The 8,887-nt window shown below is 39.8% G+C and overlaps 1 protein-coding gene across 3 annotated transcripts in view; it reads left to right on the forward strand.

The window, feature by feature from the left end:
* CSRP2 (cysteine and glycine rich protein 2) overlaps positions 1-8,192 on the forward strand; it is a 63,018-nt gene extending 54,826 nt beyond the window's left edge. For all 3 annotated transcript variants that reach the window (XM_077474109.1, XM_077474108.1, XM_077474110.1), the window contains exons 4-6: positions 2,785-2,914; positions 5,001-5,094; positions 7,772-8,192. In XM_077474109.1, coding sequence (XP_077330235.1) covers positions 2,785-2,914; positions 5,001-5,094; positions 7,772-7,848 — 301 coding nt within the window. In that variant the 3' untranslated portion in view covers positions 7,849-8,192. The remainder of the gene's footprint in view (positions 1-2,784; positions 2,915-5,000; positions 5,095-7,771) is intronic.
* Positions 8,193-8,887: the final 695 nt, after the last annotated feature.

Genomic DNA, 8,887 nt, shown 5'->3' on the forward strand with positions numbered 1-8,887 from the left:
TCCCAAAATCTTTGCCGTGCTCTATCCGGTGGAATAAAAAGTTTACTAAACAATGGCCTATTCCTGTAGTTGATCCAGCCATCTCCATCTTAATTATCTAACTGTACATATTGAAGATGTCCCTTCTTCAAAGAGTCTGCAGATTGAAAGTTTGAGACACTTAAAGGTTACTTTGGCAGGCCCAACCCTGCAACTCTCACTGCAAATTAAGTGTCAAACTGCAGCCAACTGGACTAGGGCTGTGAACAATCAACCTGACCCTGTTTTCCAGGATCGTTGTTTAATAGCGAAATTACAGCAATTGCCTTCTGCACAGCTTTTTTTTGTGTTGATGCCCTAAAACATGTTATGAGACAAATTTCCAGAATGGCTCTAATCTCCGTTCACATATGATAAAGCCACCAGCAAAAGACACCTCACACGCATTCCTGTTCAAGGAAGACGTCTTGCCTGTGGCGGCCCTTGACCAGTTCATAAAGGATGTCTAGTCCATCCTGCTTTTCAGACTTGAGATAGTGATCTCTGAGTGTGTCATTCCTACCTTAAAGAAAGAAAAGCCTCTTCCAGGAAGATCTATCATTGCATCCAAAAACACTTTTTTTGCCTCATGTGAACATGGGCACTTTAATCCCAGAGACTACTCTGTGCCTTGCATTCTGGCCTTCCTATGACCAGGTCTTGACCAGAACTTTTGGCTTTAGGCACTCTGAAAATTTAAAGGACTGGTTTCAGCCTTGTCTATTCTAAGATTTCTGCTTTCGGTCTCCCTTGTGTGTAAGAAAAAAATAAAGGGGTGATTTCTTCAATATATCACGCATTTTAGCCCCCTTGGAAACCAAGGATATTCACTTGGGCTCCATTGCAAAAGAGGTCCTCTTTTTGGTTGTCATGCCTGTCGGACATGTTTTCTGAGTTGGCAGCTTTCTTATAAGGGGCTGTTCCTCATACTTCTCAAAGACAAGGTTGCCCAAGACCTTTTTTTTTTTTTTTTTTTTCCTTTTTCTTTCATCCAAAGGTGGTATCAGTCTTTCATCTCATTGAGGAAAGTCCTTTTAACCTTATGCTTCCTGCTCCAAAGCATCCAATTAAATCTCTTTTCATTGACTGATCATAGAGTAATTCGTCTACCTCCAAAACTACAACTTAGATCAGACAGACTAATTTCCTATTTGTCCTGTCCTCAGGACCTCGCAAGGGACACCCTGTTTCAAAGTCCATCATCATGATATGGATAGGAAATATGGTTGAAAACTTGCTGTCAAGGACAAATCTCCTCCTGCACTATTCCACCAGAACATTGGGTGTTTTCTGGGCATTTTGGCACCAGTCATCTGTAATCCTGCTGTGTAAGGCCACTACCTGGTTCTTTGTTTCATAATTTTCAAAGTTGCAGCTTTTGGCCTCAAAGTTATTGCAACAGCACTCTGAAGTTGGGGTATTATGGACCCTTGTTGGGCCAGTTTGCACAGTTCTGTTTGCCTTCTTTTGTTGTCCACTGATCTCATTCATTGCTTGGATGTCCCATTGTCTATGAATACTTTGTACTGTACTTTACAATTTTTAAGGTAGACAGAATTTTGACTTGCCTGTGAATTCCATATCTTGGAGTATGTAATAGAACACAGGCCACCCTCCCTTCATCCCTTGGTACTCTGCATTTCTTGCTACAAAACTGGCCATTCATGGGGGGGGGGGGGTATAGGGGGCATGCCCTCAAAAGTTGTTCAGTGACATGGAGGTACAAGCCTGCAACCCATATAGATTCATAAAAACTTTGCCTGTGTCCTGTACTCCAAGATTTGGAATTTACAGGTAAGTCAAAATTCCTCTTATCTGTTTCATACAGCTTAATGTGTTTTAGGCTGCTACTAAATCGGGCCTCATGCACATGGGACAAATACAGTTTTCAAGTCTTGTAGTATAGAATGTCTATTTACAAGCAGCTGGCCATGTCCAGTCATTCCCTTGTATGGGAAACTGTACGCAACAATGAGGCTCCCCAGGCACAAAAAAACCTTTTAGGTTATAGGATTCATGAGTGTGTAAATGCCCATGTGCTTTACAGAAAATACAGCAATGTAAAATTGACCAGAAGGAGGACCATTTTAATCAGGGAGTATAAGCCTAATCAGGGTTATGCCTACATTTTATATCTTAATCGTACAAGACACCGGCTGGATATTTATAGACTACAGAAGCAGACATCTGTCTCTAGTAGCAGGTAACCACTGGATGTGTGGATACATTCTTGCAGCCCCTGGCCCCTTTCAGCCTATCATTCAAATGTACAGGCTTAGCAGCTGCCAAACATTGGAACACCTGTGATCCCAGTTGCAGGTATTGGCAATATAGGACTTTTTTTGCACGTGGGAATGAGACCTGATTTGTGCACAGCATGGGTTACTAAATAAAGCATTTAATTAAACAGCTCTGTTTATCCCTTTTCCCATTCTTATCAAGTTCACCCCTATCCTAACCTATCTTATAGGTTTATACTTGGGGTGAAGTTATAGCTCTGTGTTCTTTAAGTCATGTCATGTGGTGTTTGCCCTATGCAAGATGCTTGAAAAATATTGCATGAAAGTCGCTGTGGATTTACAAAACAAAGTGCCACACTAGAATATATTTTAACTGCACCTTATGATTTTTAATAATATTGAAAGCATAAACCCCTTTACAGTTGTAAGTAAATAGTTTCTAATGAAAAATTTGCTATGCTCTGGTATTTATTTCTCTAAAATATATCTGCAAGATCACACAGGCTTTATGTACGTTTCATTACAGAACACAACAGGCACGTCCAAGTACCAATTCAAATCCATCAAAATTTGCCCAGAAGTTTGGAGGTGCTGAAAAGTGTCCTAGATGTGGTGAATCGGTCTATGCTGCTGAGAAAATAATGGGAGCTGGGAAGGTAAAATTAGATTGCAAATTTGTTTATCTGACTAATATCACGTGTTGGTAGGTTAATTTGCTTTTGTCTAAACTGGCCCTTTGATGTGTGTACAGATCTAAAAATTCCAATGGCAGACTCCTGGTATCACCACATTGAGTGGCTAATGCAGCTCTGGTACTCCATGTTGGCCGTGGAGCTTCTGGTCTGGTATGGCTTTTTAGAGGAAACCCACGCTAAAAAAAATAAAAAAGGCATGGGCCCACCTCCACCCCCTCCTGTACCATACCAAGCCACATGACCTCAACATGAGGGGGGGGGGCTTTGGGTCAAGGGGGGCTCTGCCCCTTCCCAAAGCACCTTGTCCCCTCAAACCTGGCCGGTGGTTGTGGGGGGCTCAGAATCTGGAAGCCCTCTCTTGACAAGGGGTCCTCTGGATCACGGCCCCCATGTGAATGCGTATAGGGGTACATAGTACCCCTACTCATTCACCAAAAAAAGTGTAGTTTAAAAAAAGACATTAGAGCGGTTTTGACAAGTCCTTTTATTTAAAAAATTCAAAACCATGTCTCCCTGCATGTTGGGCCTCTGTATGTGGCTGGGCTGTGTAAAAGTCTCACACGTGCATTGCCATACTCTGGAGTAGCAGAATGTATTTTGGGCTATGCATATAACGTGCATGAGAAAAAACCTGTTAAATATGACAAATTGTGCAATAAAAAAGATTTTAGTTTTGCAAAGAATTGTGGGGAAAAAAATACAACCTCAAAACTTACAATGCCTCTTGCTAAATACTTTGTAATGTCTACTTTCCAAGAAGGGGTCATTTGGATATTTGTACTTTTCTGGCTTGTTCTTGTCTCAAGAAATGAGATGGACCATCAGTACTTCAGGTGTGATCAATTTTCAGTGATTGGCACCATAGCTTGTAGACTCTCTAACTTTCACACAGACCAAATATAAGGCCCATACACACGATCAGACTTTTTGACAACAAACATGCAAATTGGCTGTTTTGGAGCAACATCCGACCGTGTGTACGCGCCATCAGACAAACTCTTTTGGTTTTAATCAGACTTTTGTTGGCTGTGCGAACGGACAAACTTTCTGGCAACAAAAGTCTGATGGAGCAAAGTCTGATCGTGTGTACAGAAAACCATAGGACTTTTCTACAAAGTACAAACAGGCATGCTCAGAACCAATGCAAAAGATCAGCCAACAATACAGAAGTTGACCAAAGGTGGCGGTAAAGAGCAGAAAAACCACATGATTTGGTGAAAGTTGGCTGAAAAAGTCCTGCTGTGTGTATGCAATACAAGTTCTCGGCTGACGCCCTTTGTACAAAAACTTTTCTGTGGATTGTGTGTATGAGGCTTTACACTGATTTGGGTTATATTTACTTAGGATATGTAGCAGTATACATTTTGGCCAAAATTTATGAAGAACAATTACTAATTTTTACAATTTTATAGCAGAAACCTCATTTTAGACCCCTTTCAGACGAAAGACGTTTTTCGGGTGTCTTGGCTCTAAAAATAGTGCCTCTAAAGCACCTGAAAAATGCCTCCCATGCCACCCCAGTGTGAAAGCCCAAGTGCTTTTATACTGGGGCGTGTACTTGCGGGATGTTCATGACTGGGCAGCACTGCTGAAGCGCCTACAAAGCACTTCGGCAGTGCAGCAACACGGGCATTTTTAACTCTTTATTCGGTAAATCTCCACCAAAACTAGTGGCGCTGTACCGTTGGCTCCGGGTGCTTTCAGTGTGAAAGTAGCCTTATAGCGCAAGAAAAAAAAAACTGTGGTGATTTGAATACCACCAAAAGAAGGCTCTACTTTTGCTAACAAAGACAAAAAATTTCATATGGGTACAGTGTTGTAATTGTCATTCAGAATGTAGAAGCACCGAAGGCTTAAAATTTGGCCTGGTTAGGAAGGGGGTTTAGGTGCAAGTTGTTAATTTCTCCATGCATTTAATTTTCTTATGTTAATGGATTTTAATGCATTTTCATGCAGTATCTACTGAGCATTTTCAGTGTTGTGGGGACAAGTAATGTGCAAGTTTGACTACCCTCAGAATGTATTAAACATGGTCTCCTTTCTGCAGCCTTGGCATAAGAATTGCTTTAGATGTGCTAAGTGTGGCAAGAGTCTGGAATCCACCACTCTGACTGAAAAAGATGGAGAAATATACTGCAAAGGTAAGGTAAACTACTGCCTAGTGTATTCCAGAATGTTCCTGATGTAATGTAGCCTGTAAATAGAAAGGGAGCCAGCTGGAAAATGCAGGAAATTGGAAAATAACAAGGTAAAGACAGGCCATGGCCAATATCAGGAAATGTATGTCCAGAGAATATGGTCGCTGTGATTTATTGATATACAAACAATAAATACATGGTCTAGTGAAGGAATTTTTTTATTAGGGTAACACGTTGCAGCATATAAAGGTGAAGCCCAAAATATATGCTAGTTAGAGGTAAATGTAATATCGTGCCTTTTACATTTCCAGCTTCCTGAAATGTATCCTCCTGTTCTATTTACAACATGAAACTATTGAAACCCAGCAGGATGCTCCTAGACAGGGGAAAACCAGGACTATTAACAGAAAAGGAACTTCCTTGGAAGACGTGTGAAATACACAGGACTTCTAGTACAAAAATTCATCCTTCACATCTATTGTGAAAATACTCGTATTATCAGCTGTTCACAGCAGCCTGCTCTTTTATGAAGGACAGAATCCCATAAAGTAGACTCATAACTTTTCAGTCTCCAAGAATTACACAAATTAACATTTTACTGAACCTTTTGTATCTTTGTTTAAGTCTCCATCTTTAGTTGTCAGTTTGTGCAACTCACTGTGATTATTGCAGTGAATATGGTTCGCGTTACATGCAGCATCCCTAGACTATACTTCAGAAAACGGTTTTATCTGTTTTGCTACTATTATTTTTTTTTAGATACAGCACTAAATGCATTCATACAGTGATTCCTGAAATCTCCTATCCCAAGTCTTCCAGTGCTGTTAAAGGCAATTTTTTATTTTTTTTTTCATTTTGCATAGAGTAATGCCTGATACACACAATGAGATTATCGGACGAATGATTGTCTTTTTTTTTTTTTTTTTTTTTTTTGCATGCTATTCTCATACTGAAAGTGAAGTTTACTAAAGTTATGAAAATTCTAGTATGACAGAATAAAAATTTGGAAGTAATGTAATGTGGTGTTCGACAATACAAATCCCCTACGATGGGACTGGTTAAATGAAAATTGTATGATCTGGTATTTTACCAGAAAAAAAATGTTGTGCTTGTCCCATCAGATGAGCTGTCGTTATCCGCTCTTGAAAGCTGTTTACTATCAATTTATCGTATGATCGCTTTGAAAGCAATATTTTTCGTATGACTTTCTGATCATGTGTACGGGTCCCTAAGGGAAGATTATAACCCCTATCATGTTTGTATTTGCCTGTATTTATCTTTCTTTGCCATAGCCAAAACCAGAAATGAGAGGTAATCCCTCCAAACTGAAGGAATCCCAGGCTGTCACCAGAACTGCAGTCCCCATTAGTAGATTTCAACCTTATTGTTGTTGTCCTGGAGACAACCCAAAACTTGGGATGTCCTATCACTTTTGAAGATAAGGACAAATGGGGTGACTCCCATGATCGGGGACACAGCAATAAAAACTAAAGTTTTGCCTGTATACTTAGCAGCAGCAGCTACAGAGAAAAGTTGCACCGTTTGCCCACCCCTTCTGTCTTCTCTGCCATTCACAGAACTCCTCCTATTGTCTCAGAGTACTTTGCGTTCTGTGAATGGGCAGGGGTTATCCTGTCCTTTATCTTCTCCTTCATAAAGAGAATGCTGTTCATTGTGAGACCATAATAGGAGTGCTGTGAATGGCGGAGAGGGCAAAAGGGGCGGCCAAGTATAACTTTCTTCGTCGCGGTAGCTGCTGTTAACCTTCGAAGTGCCACAAGAGTGCTGTATTCCCAAGAAACCCAACCCCCCCCCCTAAAAAAAACAAAAAAAAAAACCTTAGCTTTAACTAGTTCCAGCCTTTAGGCATGCTAGGCACACCCAAAAAAAATTTCTATCATTGTACATGTGCAGCTTGTCCCGTGAATCTACCCCGCTGCTGGTTTTGATTAATTAAATACGGGATTGCTGTGTACTCAGGAAAGGTATCGGCAGCTGTCAAAAAAATAAAAAATCAGTCTGAATTTACGGTTTATAAACATGGCTCGACACCAATATAGAAAGATACCAATAACCTAATGTTACTTTTGTATTGTTTTGTTTATTCATCTGCAGATCCAAGGAATGAGTTTTTTGATTTGCAGATAACCTCAGTTTAAGCAACCTGACAAAGATATTGCTGAATAAACAGGTCCATGGCAGAAATGACCACATTTAGGGTGTAACGTCTAACATGCTCCAGCACCTGTCCCTGCATGCCCCCCCCCCCCCTTTCCAGTGACCGTGATTCTCTACCCACACATGCTGTCATATTTCAGAAACCGCATGGATGTGCGAGCCCCTGCCACATCCACATAGCGTCAAGCTTTCACTCCTCAACTAGGCTTTTGATTGGTTCTTAGGGGGAACCTAAAAGTTATAGTAGGAAAGGCAATATTTGTTTCCTCTCCCTCTCCCCCCTTTTAAATGAATTTACCATTGATTCATTACTTGTTTGTTCCAAGCATCTGTGATTCTAGTGACTATATTCACACCCTCAGTTAAGTCATTCCTGAGTGTATGGTGGGACAGATTTTAAAACATGATGGGTATCGTATTGACTACATATGTGAATTATTTAAAGTGTTTATCCAAAGTAAATATTTCACTTTATTTTTTTCCCTCTTTTTTTTTCTGCTAGCTTGCTATGCAAAGAATTTTGGACCAAAAGGGTTTGGCTATGGCCAAGGAGCCGGTGCCCTTGTACATGCACAGTGAGGAGAAAACAGAAGGATGATTCTAGAACATCTGAGCGTGACCCCTCTTTGTTACTAAGCAGAGTGATAGTCTAAGCTAATACTAATCACTGTGAAGTCCATGTGATGTCTACTCCATAAAATGGAGTAGGATAACTGTGCTTTGTATGTTTTACTGTAACATTTTCTGACTGGAGGATTATCTGACTTTTATAGTTCCTGTATTTTCTTTCTAATAGAACAAATCTGTGCTTAATGAGAATGTGTTTTTTCTATTAAATAACTGTATATTAAAAAATTAAGTGAAGTTGGATTGTATGTTACGGAATTGGGTAAGCACAATAAAAAAAGTTGAAAGTTAAATAATGAATTGTCAGATATGACTGTATACTGAAGGAATGATTTCTATAAGGATAAATGATTTGCTGTGACCATAGGGAATCTATAGTTGTGTGGGGACCATATCAATTTAACGGTTCTTGGCATTGGTGGCACAATCACATTTTATGCCTCAGGCATTGGATTGGTAATCCTTTTCAGTTGTTTAGACTCAGTGGCCTCAAGACTGCAGTCGGTTTCAATCTGTAAACTTCTGTCTAAAGCCATGTGGTCTGATGATTAATGTTAGTCTCCCACACTAATGCTTCTTTGTAATGTCTTGTATTGCCCATATATTTCTTCAGCTGTGCTGGCTGAAGAAAATCCTAAACTATTCATAACACATGAAACGGTGACCCAACTCTGTCCATCACCAGACTTCCAAAACATTACCTTTGTGGGAAATTCGTTTTTTTTTTTTTTTTTTTTTTTGTCAGTACATTTATTCTCCCATAATAGAGAAGCAAAGGATACCTACAGTATGCTGAATATACTAAAGAATTACAGGGGCTGACATTGATAGATAGATCTGGCAGGCAGCATTTGAAGCAGGTTACCCAGTCACTTACTGCCTCAGGGATCCATAGGTACAAAAAATATCTACATTTTTATTATGGATGTAAAAGGATACAATAAATATATAATTTGCCCTTGAGAAACTACATTACATATACATTTGTTTA

Source organism: Lithobates pipiens, unplaced genomic scaffold, assembly GCF_037356315.1.
Source record: "Lithobates pipiens isolate NorthernLeopardFrog02 unplaced genomic scaffold, aLitPip1_a1.2 Scaffold_8, whole genome shotgun sequence".
Lineage (NCBI taxonomy): Eukaryota > Metazoa > Chordata > Amphibia > Anura > Ranidae > Lithobates > Lithobates pipiens.